Source organism: Trachurus trachurus (genome assembly GCF_905171665.1).
Source record: "Trachurus trachurus genome assembly, chromosome: 17".
Taxonomy (NCBI): Eukaryota; Metazoa; Chordata; class Actinopteri; order Carangiformes; family Carangidae; genus Trachurus; species Trachurus trachurus.
The window spans coordinates 11,108,195-11,122,021 of NC_139900.1; the positions used below are offsets into that span (position 1 = coordinate 11,108,195).

Genomic DNA, 13,827 nt, shown 5'->3' on the forward strand with positions numbered 1-13,827 from the left:
TGAATGATGCAACACATGTAAAATTACTCAATACAACAAACTTTTTATTTGCACACTTGGCTGTGTACATGTATAAAATACATCAAGACACTTAACCAATGTTTCCATCCCTCATCCAAGAGTTTAACAAGGCTGGTTTCCAAAAAAACAAAACAGTAGTATCACTTCACAAGCAGCAAAACAAACCCCAGAAACAGTTAAAATTAAACAAACAAAAAAAAAAACAGTTATTGAGATATAGAGCTAAATAAGTAAGTAGAGATTAAATTGTCAAGATTAAATGAGTCGTTATAACATTTAAGAAAGTGGATAATAGAAATAGAAGAAGTAGAGAGTCTATCTAGTAGTGCAGGGTGAATATAGTCGCAGAGGATCTTTGGAAGCACATCACTGTAGGTGTTGGTTTATTGTTTTACCAGTGTGAAATACTGCATCGTGGCTGTTGGGTGAAAACATTAGAAAAACTATACTGGTTTCACGATCAACGACGTGAAACTAGCTCAGAACCAAACAGACTCGCATCTCGTGGCGTTTCACATTTAAAAAGAAATAAAATAAATTGGCATATTATTAAAGATGTGGACGTTTGCATCCAACAACAGATGAGAGTTAATAGTGAACACTGCAGTTTTAAAACTTGGCTAGCTTGAGTTGTTTTGCATCCTCTCTAACTGGACAGTCAGTACAGTACAGTATATGGCGTTTATAGTTAACAACAGTACCTTATACAAATATACAGGTTTTTTTAAACAAAAGACGACGGCGACGGGAGAAAGAGGTGGTGAAATAACATACGAGACAGAAAAAAGAAAAAAAAAAGGAAATACTCAAGCACCGATGCCTCTGAATGACTGGCTTGGTTTGGTCAGCGGGACGCAGCCCACCGTGTTCAGTATGAGTATAAATAGTGAAGGGAGGGGTGAGGAGGAAGTGTAGCCCTTACAGCCTGATCGTCGCTCGTCTCCGCCTCCTCACAGCTCGTCTCCGGTGTGGCCGCCGTGCTTGAAGGCGTCGCCCGTCAGCTTCTCCTGAGCCTCCTTCATACCGGACACCACTGAGCAGGATGGAGGCAAACAGACACACAATTATTATCAACTGCTTTAAAATGAGGTTCACCATCCAGCTCCAGCACATTTATCGTCATATATAAAACGACAGAAAAGAGGTGGAAGCTCAGGTCAATATGAGGAGACAAGATGATGATGCATTGCAAGAAGGTTTTCACACAGTTAAATGTGGGAGTTATGAACAAAGTGACATAAACCAACCATTTCCTCTTATTTTCAGATCTAATACATAACATTTAGATTTACTACATTCGATACTTAGAGTACAACTTTTAGATTTACTGAATCTACTACATGACAACATTTTAGTTAAAGCCAGTTCTCTAAACCCTCTCTTTTTCCCAGTATCTACATCAGTACGTAACGTAAGCATGTGTACCATCTCATTTTTTTTTTATTAAAAAAGACAAACAATAAAGTTTCAAGTTAAAAAAATAAAAATCTAAAAAAATCTCATCATAGATATGAGGAAAAGTAGATGGATAGAAAAAAAATCATAAACTGCTGCCTCAAAATAAATAATCGAAAACATATGTAAACCCACTCTATTTAAAGTGGAGATTTGTCACTTAAATGTGGCATCTACTTTTTATTTTAAAGAGGGTTAGGGTTAAAAAATGAACTGAACTGTCCAAATCCTCCAGTCTGGTCTGAAATATGAGTTTCCCTTTTAATCCCAGATGTTATGTCAAAGAGTGCAGCAGCTGGAAGCTCAAAACGAATATTTTCCCAGAGCCAAAAGATGATAATCTGTTTGTTACCTTGCTCTGCGTTGCTGTAGAAGTATTTGTAGTTGGGATTCCCGTTCTTGTTGGTGATTTCAGGATGGACTTTGCCACTGGGATCTATGCGGGGGAGTAAGAGGAGTCAAATAAAACATTGAAATCCAAATGCTTTCATTGAGGGTGTGTTGATTTTGTATTAAAACCCAAAGTTTGTGCAGCCTCATCTAATGTAGTTTTAGTTAGGACCAGGAAAACAACAACACCAAGATGCTGACGGGTATCTTCTGAATCATTAATTCATCATTTTGTCTGTAAAATGGTAAAATAAATACAAAGACAAAGCAGTTTCCCAACATTAAAGGTCTAATTCTGTCAATCTAAAATTTACAGTCACATAAAAGAGAAAATCTGAAAATCGAATTAAATTTCTATCATTTAAATGATGTATCTGCTCAGCTCCAGTTTTACCTCATTAAAAAAACATGCAGAACTAAAACAGGTTAAACTGTAAATCTAAATATTTTAAAAGTTTAAAGATTTCACATTACAAAATAAATTCCTGCGATTAGTTCTTTTAAACTTTACACACTGTTCACTACATTATTATATCCATCTATCCACATGAATTGCATTAATTCAACCTGAACACATTCTCTAGTAGTTTTGTTCTAATGTGCAAAAAAATGTGACATTGTGCAACTGGAGCTTAGTGAATCAACCGCTGTTCAGGAGGACGACCAACTGTGCACCGGGTCTGTCTGGAGGAATCTTAATGAGTGTTTACAGGACTCGACCCTCGTCCGTACCAAGGAAAAGAATCCGAGGAATGTATCCGCCATCGGGGCTGAAGGCTTCGTCCTTCGGCTCCTCCTCATCCTGGTCAGGAGCAGAGATAACAGCTCGTCAACACTTCATACCAGTGGGATAAAGTAACACACAGTCACACACAGTTAAGATTTTTTTTTTTTTTTTTACACAACGCAAACACTTTAGATGATGATAATGAAAAAAAAAGGGTTAAGTTGGTAACTATACAGCAAGTGCCTTTAATCATGTGACCAGAGTGTGTGTATGTGTAGGCATAAAGTTTTTTCTACAGGTCTGGAGCTGAATCCAGTGTTTAAATGTTTCAGTGTGTGATAAAAGTGATAAAAACTGAATCCACCACGTGCATTAGATAAACTGCAGCTCCAAAAAAAGGCACCAAATCAAACGGAGAATAAAGAAAATAACCGTATATTGTACAGTGTATGATGATAAGTAAGCGTAACCCTGACATGAGTGCGTCCTCACCTCCAGGTTCACCATCACAAAGTTGTGTGCAAGTTCAGAGATTTCCCTGGATTCAGCAAATTTGGGCTTCAGCGCTAAAGGTAGAAATAAAAAAACAACACAATCATGAATGTTGCTCACAGTAGATCATGATGGCAGTGCAGTTCTCACTCTGCATCTTTAACATGAAGTCTCCTCCAGAAAAGAAAAACATATGTACAGGAAGAGAGAGAGTTCATGTTCAGATCTGACTTTAATCCAAACTCACAGAAGAACCACGAGGTCGTCACAGTTCAACTGCAGCACAACACTTTTCTACTCTCTGTACAAGTCAGAGTTTGTTCTTATGGAGATCATCAGCAACTGTTTTTTATTATTTTATGAAATATCTGATCTGATTCCAGCTTTTGCTTTCGTCTTTGTTGTATTTCACTATAGTTTTTGTGTGAGACAAAAAAAAAATCTGCAGACTCTCACACTTCAGGGTGTGTGTTGGACTGGAACAAGCATTTTCACACATTTTATACACAAAACAATTGGGTGAGAAAATAACCATTAAATTAAGATGAAAAATGTTAATTACAGTTTCTAAGAGTCCAGTGAGACTTTTTTCCAAATGTCTCACTTTGTCCAACAAACAGTCAAAGACCCAAATATATACAGTATGTAGTTTTCAACTTTCTCACATCGGAGATCCTGCAACCTTCACAACAATGGACTATCAACCAATTATACAAATATGATGTTTGCGGTTTCATCTGTTTGTCAAAGTGGTGGCTTCTTGTCATTCATACATATTTGTTCACTATTCAGTGGCTTCATTTGGACATGACCGACTTGTATTCGTGTGTTTGAAATTAGTTAGTTAGTTTCAGTTTATTTCGGACATGTTAAAAGAAAAAAGAAATAATACAGTAATGGACAGACATAACAAATAAATACTTTACAAAGACAACACGTGAAAAAATAAAAAATAATTGAAAATGAAAATAATTAGATTTTTCATATCCAAATGGGAGTGGGAAGAAGTTCAACTTATTTACTCCCACCCCCTATTCATAAATTAACTATCAAGCTTCCTTGTCATTACAATAAGTGAATTTATAAGTTTATTCAGCCGGATTTATTCTAATATATTATCACTAATCTTTATCTCTCTAATATATAGGCATATACATAAACAGATTGAAAGATTTAATATTGTCACATCTCTATATGTCTAGGACAAAACAAAAGAATTGAAAAGTCGGTTCTCTCACATAAAATAAATACTATATATATATATAAATTAAATGCTCTACAAAATAAAATACTATAATAATATTTAAAATCATCTATGTACATCAGTGCAAAACACAGTGCACAGGGTAGCAAATGTTAATGTTAAAGCCCAGGGGCAATGGGGCATTGTTTTTACCTTTGCAGGCTCCACACCAGCTCTTGTGGACGATGACCATCATCGGCAGCCCGCTGTCACAGAAACACACACATGAGGAAGAGTCGACTCACACTCACACAACACTGAGAAGAGTAAACTACAACTGCTGTGAATAAAAGTAAACACTCAGCAATGTATTACAAAGACAATGACTGATATGTGTTGGGAGTAAAAGTTATTTCTGGATTGATAGGGCATAGTATCACAATATTTTGTGTGGAAATGTTATATTGATTAATGGATTAATAATAATAATGGATTAATGTATCAATCTTTTATTACATAACTTGCAAATACAAATTGAAGTTTTTAGCACAGGAATACCAGAGTACTTTTTTATTACTGTGTTGGTCTGATTGTCAATCCTGTTTTATAAGAATAAAACTGATTTAAGTGAGATTTTCTTTACGGGACATTAATCAAGGTCAAAAATAACAACGTATCAGAGTTGCAGTACCACACACTGTGTAGTTTCCACTCTCAGTGTGGACTCACCTGGCCTCGGCCTCATTCTTGCCGTCGTCCAGTGTCCTCCAGTGGATGTTATCTCCGAACCCTGCAGCGGAGGAGGAGGAGGAGGAGGAGGAAAACGATTTAATGAGTGCACCTGCATTGTGCAAATGGTGTTGTGTTTCTACAGCAGGGTGGGTCTGTCCTAAATACAGCATCAACAACAGAAAGAGCTGTGGTTTGCAGATACAACCGGATGAGCTGTAACTCAATATCAAGCAAAGAAGACGACTCAAACCAGAGGCCGGATTTATGAAACGTCTTAGAGTGACATTTTAGTCTTAAGTGCTGGGAATTTGTGGAATTTACTCTCAAACTTAACAATAAAAGCTATTCATCACTCCTACTCCCCCAGATATTTAAGAGAGAGTGGGCCTCATCCCTGTCACAGATTTAATAAGGGACGTCATCTCACCAACAACGTCACGCTGAATTAATGAATAGGAAAGATTAGGTCACATTTAGTTTAGATTCATTATAGATTTTGTATTTTGTAGATTGTTGTCAAAATACGGTTGAATAGGCTATACACTTCCATGGGCCATTTAACTATTCTCTGAGATATTTCTATGATAAAAGGGACTCCATTCAGCGATTGGTCATTCCTATGAACTTGGAAGTGCTGTCATCTGTCGTAACTGACGCTTAAGATTCAGTCCTCCACTTCGCTAAAAGTGTGAGTAATACACTTGATAACTAACTTTTAAGTGCAGCTTTCAGCCATAAGTCAACTCTTAGCAGTGTTGTTGTTAGGAGTTATTCTTAGAGGTTTGATAAATACGGCCCCGGGGCTCTGTGTCACCTCTGACTACTTGAGTCTAGTCGGTTTAAATCATGGCACCTGCATTTCCTGGTATAAACTCTGTAAATGTCACAGTGTGTGAAATATAGTTTTGTATAGAAACACACAAAAATTCAGAAACACATTTACAGCCCCTGTGTTTCATAATATACTGTATGGTTTCAGAAGTGCTTGTAGTTGTTAATCATCAACAGTTTAATGCTTTGCTTCATCATCATCTGCTGCTGCTGCAGGATGACGCTCTGACTGATCCGTCTGTCCTTTCTCACCACTCTGGAAAAAATACACAGCACTAGTACTTCCTTATTCAGAGGGCGTAAAAAACATGTTTCAGAAACAGTTTTACACAGACAGAGGTTTTTTTTTTAGTAAATAATCAACTAAAGTTGGGGCAAATGTGCAAATAGTTTGCATCAACTTTCAAGATTTTGTTTACTTCCACTGCTGAAGCAAAGCTGTGTGTTGTTCCATTTTTTCATCCCTGTTCCTGATCTTTTGCTTATATTTGAATAAAGACTGTAAAAACATTGAGAGTTTCTGGGAGTTTTGAGCAGCGGGGTAGGCTATATCATCCATACAGGAAATATGTGAAATGATGCAGAAGAATACATAAATGTATCTAAAAAAGAGCTGTTCAGATGACAAAGGGGGGATTAAAATGGCTTTAACACTTACTGCAGTTATCTTTTAACTTTTCATTCTGTATGAGTCAGAGTGAATTACAAAAAACCTGTTCCTCCACTTTCTTTCATTCATTCATGTTTAGTACAATGAATCTTAACATTTATTTTATTACCTTGACTATTTCTGACACAATAATAAACCTCCTAGATGAATAAAGTTATATATTTTTTCCTTCAGTGGAGAAACCATTCACATTGAACTCAAAGGGCACAGTGTGACTGCAGGGAGGAGTGAGTGTGTTGCCAGTATTAAATACTAGGAAATAATGAATGAATGCCTGAGGACACACACACACACATACACTCAGGAAACTACCTGTCCAGACCAGGAAACACACACATTTAGGCTTACACTCACAAAAGACAGCGAGGTTAACACTGTGAATGACCCGGCACACACACACACACACACACACACACACACACACACACACACACACACACACACACACACACACACACACACACACACACACACACACACACACACACACACACACACACACACACACACACACACACACACACATATTCACACACACACATCCTGCTGCTAAGTCCACCGATGCACCGGCGGAGTGAACTCACCTCTGCTGCTCGCCGCCTCCACGACGTCCTGCAGACACGTCAGAGACAAGAAAAGCTGCAGGGTCGAGAACAGCGCGATCTTCATTACAGATGTGTTCATTTTGTCTGGCCTTCTCTCTCTCAGCAGCAGCAGAAGCAGAAGCAGAAGCAGCAGAAGCGGGTATTTGTGGGTAATAATGGCAGTGGCTGCTTCTTAACCAGCGACCCGGACGTTCTACTGCAAATTTCACAATAAAAGTCTGTTCAATAAAGTTGTGAAATCTTGTATTGGGCGGACTCCTCCTCTTTTTTCTTTTCTTTTTTTTTTAGCAGTGATTCTCTTTCCTGGAGGGAGGGGGGGTTTTGGTATTATTCACATGACATCACATCCACACTACAGCACCACCGCGTGCTCCTATCTGCAAACTCAGCTAGTCAAGTTAGACAAACAGGATGTCTGACCAGGACCGGAAGTTGAGCCGAAACCAAAAATTTAAAAGCCTTTGATTAAAAGTTTGGTTTTTATTTTGTGTAAACTTTACATCATATTACACGAAAGCCTCCAAAGTTCAACTTTTTATGGTATCTAGAATAATATTAATGACATCCCAGGCTCTAACCGCCTCTGAAAAGTTTGTTTTTTCCGTCCTAATGCTGAGTTCTCAGGTTGAAGTAGTCAGGGCATTAAAAAAAATCAGACTATAGAGCACTGAGTGCAAGTTGAAAAGAAAGATAGTAATCTAGTTAATGTTATAATCTAATGCATTAATGTGGTTTTACACATTTTACTGATTATTACTGAAATAAAATGAAATGTGTACACATCGTCAAGTGTTTCCGTAAAATGTAAACCAGAACACAATTGTGTAAATCTGAGCTAAAACTATAGGTCATTAATTGCTTAAATAAACAGAAAAACTAACTGGGCTCCAGACTAACTTTTTTTTTTTTTTTTTTTACTAGGAGTGGCCCCTAACTTTAAATTTTAGGAGCACAAGCAAAAATTTAGGGGTGCACAGTGTAAATCAACTTGCAAAGCAAATATTCACATTTCCTTTTCATTTATGATCCGCACACACATTGGCCTGCCACCTGTAATGACAGATACCAGATCCTTTGAGTCGCCCCTCCCATGTTTCACCAGTGTTAAATATTTTCAGATTTTTGTGTTTGAAAATATATATATATTTAGGTTTTTAAGTAATTCAACCCCACTTGAATAGATTAATTTATAAAGTTAGGCAACATGTTTTCTCTGTGGTGTTAAAGTCAAGATACTAGTTTTATTGTGAAAATCACAAGCGGAAGTGTGTTGTATTGCTGCGGGTTTAAGCTGCGCTGCTGCCTCACACTCACCAGCAGCGAGAACATTTCCACGGGCTGTCAGTGAATTTCCTCATCAAAAGGTAACGAAAAATAAAGATAATGACAACAATAACGATTTAATCTTGTGGTAAACACAAGTGTCGGCCTATTTCATCGTTTAATTTACAGTTGACCTCGGCTGTTTGCTTAGCTTTGGCTCATCTTGTTGCGTTAGCCACCGTGCTAATTTTAGCTAAGTTAGCATGCATGCTAAGTTAGCAGCAGACAAGCTACATTAATGTTGTACTTAAATGTCACTTTAACGACTGTTTCTAGATACTCTTCTTTATCATTTTTTAGTTTATGTTGGGTTGTAGTTTTCAGTGTAGCTGCTGTGTAAATGTCAGACCATCTGTCAGCTCTGTTAGCCTGTCTGCTAGCAGTGCTAACGTGTGGAAACGAGGATTATTGTAGCACTTATTGCTTAATTCATGATGTCTTCACTGCGTTAACAACCTTTAACCACACGTGCTTCCTAAAAGCTGAAACTGTGGAGACTTCGGTTATATCTTTGCCATTGGCTTTAATGTGAAATCATGGTGAAAATTAAATGTTAAATTGTTAAATCCCCTCTTTTTGATTTTTTAAACAGAGCACTATGAATCAAGAGAAGCTCGCCAAACTTCAGGCACAAGTCCGGATAGGTGGAAAGGTACAGTCTGCTCCTTTATCACAATTTATTTTCTTTTTAACTTGTATTATTGTTTTTTCTTATTGTGTGTCACACAGGTTTGGTTGAGATGTGTGATTGATTCCTACATCAAAATTGAGTTTTAAGGTCTTAAATGTTGTTATTTAGGAAAAATCTGAATTAGAAATGTTTTTATTTCCAAGAGCAGTAAAGGTCACTTTACAGCACAAGGAACTTAACCGTGGTGTCAGGTGTAGACACAAAAATAAAATAAGATGAAATAGAAAAAAGCAAAATATTATATTACAATATATTTAATTGGATACAATAGGATAAAGAATTGCACTTTCAGCTGTGACTACACTGTTTTCATCATAGGTGAATAAAATCTGGTTTAGAAGTGTGAACTCAGAGCCTGTAATGGTTTTATTTTCTAAATTTTATTTCGTAATTCAGTTACTTGATGAGGACCATGTGAGACAGTTGAAAGCAGAAGACAAAGCTCTTCTGTGAGTGAACTTGAAACAATATTTCCAAGTTCAAGAGTGACGATGTCGATAATCAGCTCTCTCAGTTTTGTCCTGTCGTTACTTCAGTTGTTGCTCATTTTAAGGAGTGTGGTGGCATTCAGCATCTGTCAGGTCGTTTCTCCCGACCTCAGCGTTTCCTTTATTAGCCCGGGGCTGGGGGCACCGGCCCCTTCATCTGTGGCCTCTGTGGCTTTGTTCCCACTTATTGTGACGGCTTCAGCCACACACTAGGTGGCGTTATTTGTTGTTTTTTTTCTCTGACAAAGGCCCAGTGTCTTTGGTTAGATTACACCACACTGTCATCGTCACACAGTCAAAATTTCTTATCTGTGTTTAACCAGAAGTAATGACATCTGACACACTGTTGGTCACTTCTACTCGTGGAGACAGTAATTAATCAGTCAGGACTTTCTCATCCAGGATCTCTAAAAGTGATAAAATCCCTGTTTTTAACTCCTCGGTTTAACTTTAGAGTCTTGTCTTCAACCATGTCCCTCATGTGCTCTCAATGAAAGTTATTAAACTATATAAACTCTAACAAAGCAGTGCATCAGGCTTTTCACTGTAACCACTTCCCTTTTCTTGTGGATTATATTAAGTGTAGTAGTGAATCAGGTGCAACTATTTTTTGACTATTTTTCACTGCAGTTACCTCTTTGTTTTTTTTTACGGACATTACTCATCAAAGAGGAAAGACAAATTTATCACATCATCATATCAATATCACAGCTTGAATAACATATTTTAAAGTTGAACTGTTTATTCAACACATTTTGAGAAATGGAGCAAAAGCTCCTTTAATCCCATCACAGGTTGTAACCAGGCATCTGTTTGTAGCTGCTTCACCACACTCCAGAAATCATTCAAAAATGTAAAATAGAAAACCCACAGTGTCCCACTTTGATTAAAACTTGACACTGTGGTATTAAACTGTGTTTGACATCCTGGTTCATTCTGGCATTCGCACCTGTTCTCTCCTCAGGGAACAGCCCGCAGGAAGAAAAAGGTTGTTCACAAAACGGCAACAGCTGACGACAAAAAACTCCAGGGCTCGCTGAAGAAACTGGCAGTGAACAACATCGCGGGGATAGAAGAGGTGAGGCGTCTCCGACAAGATTAAAAGGAAAGCTGATGTCACTTCTGTCCTGGTTTTTTTTTTTTTTTTTTTTTTCTTCTTTCGTTTCTTGGAGTCCTGAATCTTTTATCGTTGTTGTGTCACAGGGAAGATAAAAGACGGGGATGGCCTAATCAAAGCGCTCTCCAATCATGTCATCATCTAGTTTATTTTTAGACTGCTTTTATCCAACAAGTTGCAGCACAGAGCTTCAGATAAATAAAATAATAAAATCTGAATAATTGTGAATCCTCACACACACACACACACACACACACACACACACACACACACACACACACACACACACACACACACACACACACACACACACACACACAGGGCTCATTTTGCTTCATTCATTCATGTTGTGGTTCAGTTTACCTGTTGAGTTTTCCAGGGAAGTTGGTAAAACAATGAACATATTCATTCATTAATTGATTTTTTTTCTCCCGCCGTCTCTCAGGTGAATATGATAAAAGACGATGGGACGGTGATCCACTTCAACAACCCCAAAGTGCAGGCGTCTCTCTCCGCCAACACCTTCGCCATCACGGGCCACGCCGAGACCAAGCAGCTGACAGAGATGCTGCCAGGCATCCTGAGCCAGCTGGGAGCCGACAGCCTCAGCAGCCTGCGCAAGCTGGCCGAGCAGTTCCCACGGCAATGTGAGTGCACACACACACACACACACACTTAGACATTCCCTGTCACAGTGTCAGTGTATCATCCTGAATATAGGACTTTTTTTAATGGATGAAAAAGTTGTGAGTTGCCTTATATTCAAGGACGAGAAGTGTTTACAGTATACTTGAGAACGAAGGTATTTTATTCTGAAAGACACACACATGCGCGATTCCATCGTGAAGCAGGTAGGCAGGTTGAGAGCAGCGTCATAGAACAAGTTCTCTAGTGTGGGAACATATACAGGGTTTTCCTTAAAGGGATAGTTCAACATTTTGGCAAAGTGGCCCATTGCCATAATCCGTGTAGTCATAGCAGTAGGTTCGTTACCTTTAATTGTCGGTGCAAGATGTTTTTAGAACGGCGGAGCAGAGCCGCGAGCTGCTCAGAGCTACGCTACGGAGGCTAATGGGATTTCTTGGTTTCCCTCATCAAACTCATCAAATACACAATCCAACAACTCCAAAACGCTCTGGTGGACAAGTTGTGACCTGCACATTCACCACGCTATGAGATAATAACAGAATGTTACGAGACAGCTGTTTTAGAGAAAAATTCATGTAAAACCGCTGATGCACGTTCCCTTCAGGGGCAGTTTTTCAGCAAGCAGTCTCTGTATTTGAGTTGTGGGTCATTAAGTTATGAAGTTGTCGAGTGCTTTCAGACGTTTCGTGGTGACTCGTTCTGAGTTAGTCTGCCTTTTAAAAAATGCTTTGCTCGCCCATTTCACCTGCAGGCGTGACTGAGGGCCGGTGTAACGTGTTCTCGAACTAATGACGAGAGAAAACAGTTTCACGCCCTCTTCACTGTCTTGAATGTTAAAAAAAATCCCTCAGACTTGAAGCTGAGGTAGATGATCAGCTCAAAAAGAAAACCAGGTCAGTTAAAATAATTAAAACTGGATCCAAGTGAGCAGAGAACAGTTTAGTTGGTTTTATGTTAGAGGAGACTCTTCAAACACTGATTAACCGATCTCTCAGTTGAAGTCAGTGCCTTATTGTGTCACACTTTGACTGGTGCGACCGGATCAAACACGCAGCCTGTGAACATACAGCAGCGTCTTGTTTGTGTTGAATCGCTGCTGAACCGGAGGAGGTTAAACCTGCACATGTGACCTGGAGGAACAGGTTGTAGCTGCGAGGTGAAGCGAGGAGAAAGAGAGGTGCAAAACAGCAACGGAAAAAGGTGCAGAATCAGATCAGAGGAAAGTCCAGCTCACCGATCGTCTCTATCTAGACTCAGTGTTTGCACAGTGCAACACAAATAATCATGTGATTTTTTTTTTTTAAATTGTGTACAGACTGAGACTTCAAATCAAATTCAGGTTCATTTTCATATCACATGCTTTTCTGTTTGCAGATGTTCACTTAAATTTGCTGAGCACTTTCCTAACCTCACATCCACACAGAGCAGCAGCGTGTTGCTTCATGTTTCTATAAGCAGAACAAGAGACAAATCACTGACATGTTGAGACCTGATCCGGTCTGGGGTCAGGAAAACATCAAAAATAGATCTGTGAGAATTTGATGGAAACATAAAAAAAAAAGTCTAGTAACTATCAAAGAATTACTTTTTCCATTTTTCAGCTCAACTCTGGATTCACTTATTGGTTTTTCTTTACATATTTTGCAGCAATGGACATGAAAGCAGTGAAGGAGGAGACTGCAGAGGAGGAGGACGACGATGTACCAGGTACAGATGGAGATTATTATTTAATTTTAAAGGAAACATCTCTTTTTAGTTCTCATCTTTGTTTCTTAAATAATGCAGTAGATCTATTTAGGCTATGAAAATTAGGACTTTGGAGTTTGCATTATGTTTTATTGGAACAGTTCAGCTGGAAAATGTAAAAAAAATATAGAATTAACTCATCATCTTGCACAAATGGTCTCTATCATGCTACAACATCCTGATGCAGTTTGTCGTCTTTCTGTCTCTCAGATCTCGTGGAGAACTTCGACGAAGCCTCAAAGAACGAAGCAAACTGATGAATCCTCCTTTTTCCTCCGTCAACCGTTGTATTTTTTACCTCTTGCGGACTCACAAAAGGGCATTTCCTCTTGTGGGGAAACAGTTGTTAAAGGTGCAATGCATCATCTCCGGAGACGTGAACCGCTTTGGTTCAGCCTGCCACTACAGCACGACAACGACAACGACGACAACAGCAACAACGACAACAACAATAAAAACATGATGCAGATACAAGTAGGTTTTGATTTCAGTAGGCGGTGATGTTGTGGACACGCCGAGAAAACGAGGGATCTGTACGACTCTCAGCACCCAAAGGACTCAAACGACTTTAGGGACAAGATTTCTACATGGTTAAACATGGCTAGTATTTAAGAGATTGTTTATTAAATTACAATTAAGTGAATGAATAATTCATTTTACATATAGTGGTGATTATGACTTTAATAAAACATTTTTTTGGTCAATCAA

The 13,827-nt window shown here is 38.5% G+C and overlaps 2 protein-coding genes across 2 annotated transcripts; one reads left to right on the top strand and one right to left on the bottom strand.

Annotated features, from left to right (window-relative positions):
• Positions 1-73: 73 nt before the first annotated feature.
• txndc12 (thioredoxin domain containing 12 (endoplasmic reticulum)) lies at positions 74-7,294 on the bottom strand. The gene is made up of 7 exons (XM_083991706.1): positions 7,086-7,294; positions 4,998-5,058; positions 4,482-4,534; positions 3,086-3,159; positions 2,599-2,668; positions 1,829-1,912; positions 74-1,054 (listed from the first exon to the last, which is right to left on the bottom strand). The coding sequence occupies exons 1-7, from the start codon at positions 7,183-7,185 to the stop codon at positions 972-974; spliced, it is 525 nt and encodes a 174-aa protein (XP_083847832.1). The 5' UTR covers positions 7,186-7,294; the 3' UTR covers positions 74-971.
• Positions 7,295-8,377: 1,083 nt separating this feature from the next.
• LOC311000298 (transcription factor BTF3 homolog 4-like) lies at positions 8,378-13,827 on the top strand. Its single transcript, XM_083990976.1, has 6 exons — positions 8,378-8,470; positions 9,022-9,081; positions 10,573-10,686; positions 11,171-11,372; positions 13,021-13,080; positions 13,330-13,827. The coding sequence occupies exons 2-6, from the start codon at positions 9,028-9,030 to the stop codon at positions 13,374-13,376; spliced, it is 477 nt and encodes a 158-aa protein (XP_083847102.1). The 5' UTR covers positions 8,378-8,470; positions 9,022-9,027; the 3' UTR covers positions 13,377-13,827.

What these genes read in the sequence shown, in the direction of transcription:
- txndc12 (XM_083991706.1), bottom strand. Translation starts at nt 7,185, where the DNA reads ATGAACACATCTGTAATGAAGATCGCGCTGTTCTCGACCCTGCAGCTT. An exon ending in GGAGGCGGCGAGCAGCAGAG is followed by an intron (nt 5,059 to 7,085) that starts GTGAGTTCACTC and finishes CCTCCGCTGCAG; the next exon opens with GGTTCGGAGATAACATCCAC. An exon ending in TTGTGATGGTGAACCTGGAG is followed by an intron (nt 2,669 to 3,085) that starts GTGAGGACGCAC and finishes GCTCCTGACCAG; the next exon opens with GATGAGGAGGAGCCGAAGGA.
- LOC311000298 (XM_083990976.1), top strand. Translation starts at nt 9,028, where the DNA reads ATGAATCAAGAGAAGCTCGCCAAACTTCAGGCACAAGTCCGGATAGGT. An exon ending in AAGTCCGGATAGGTGGAAAG is followed by an intron (nt 9,082 to 10,572) that starts GTACAGTCTGCT and finishes TTCTCTCCTCAG; the next exon opens with GGAACAGCCCGCAGGAAGAA. An exon ending in CGAGCAGTTCCCACGGCAAT is followed by an intron (nt 11,373 to 13,020) that starts GTGAGTGCACAC and finishes CATATTTTGCAG; the next exon opens with CAATGGACATGAAAGCAGTG.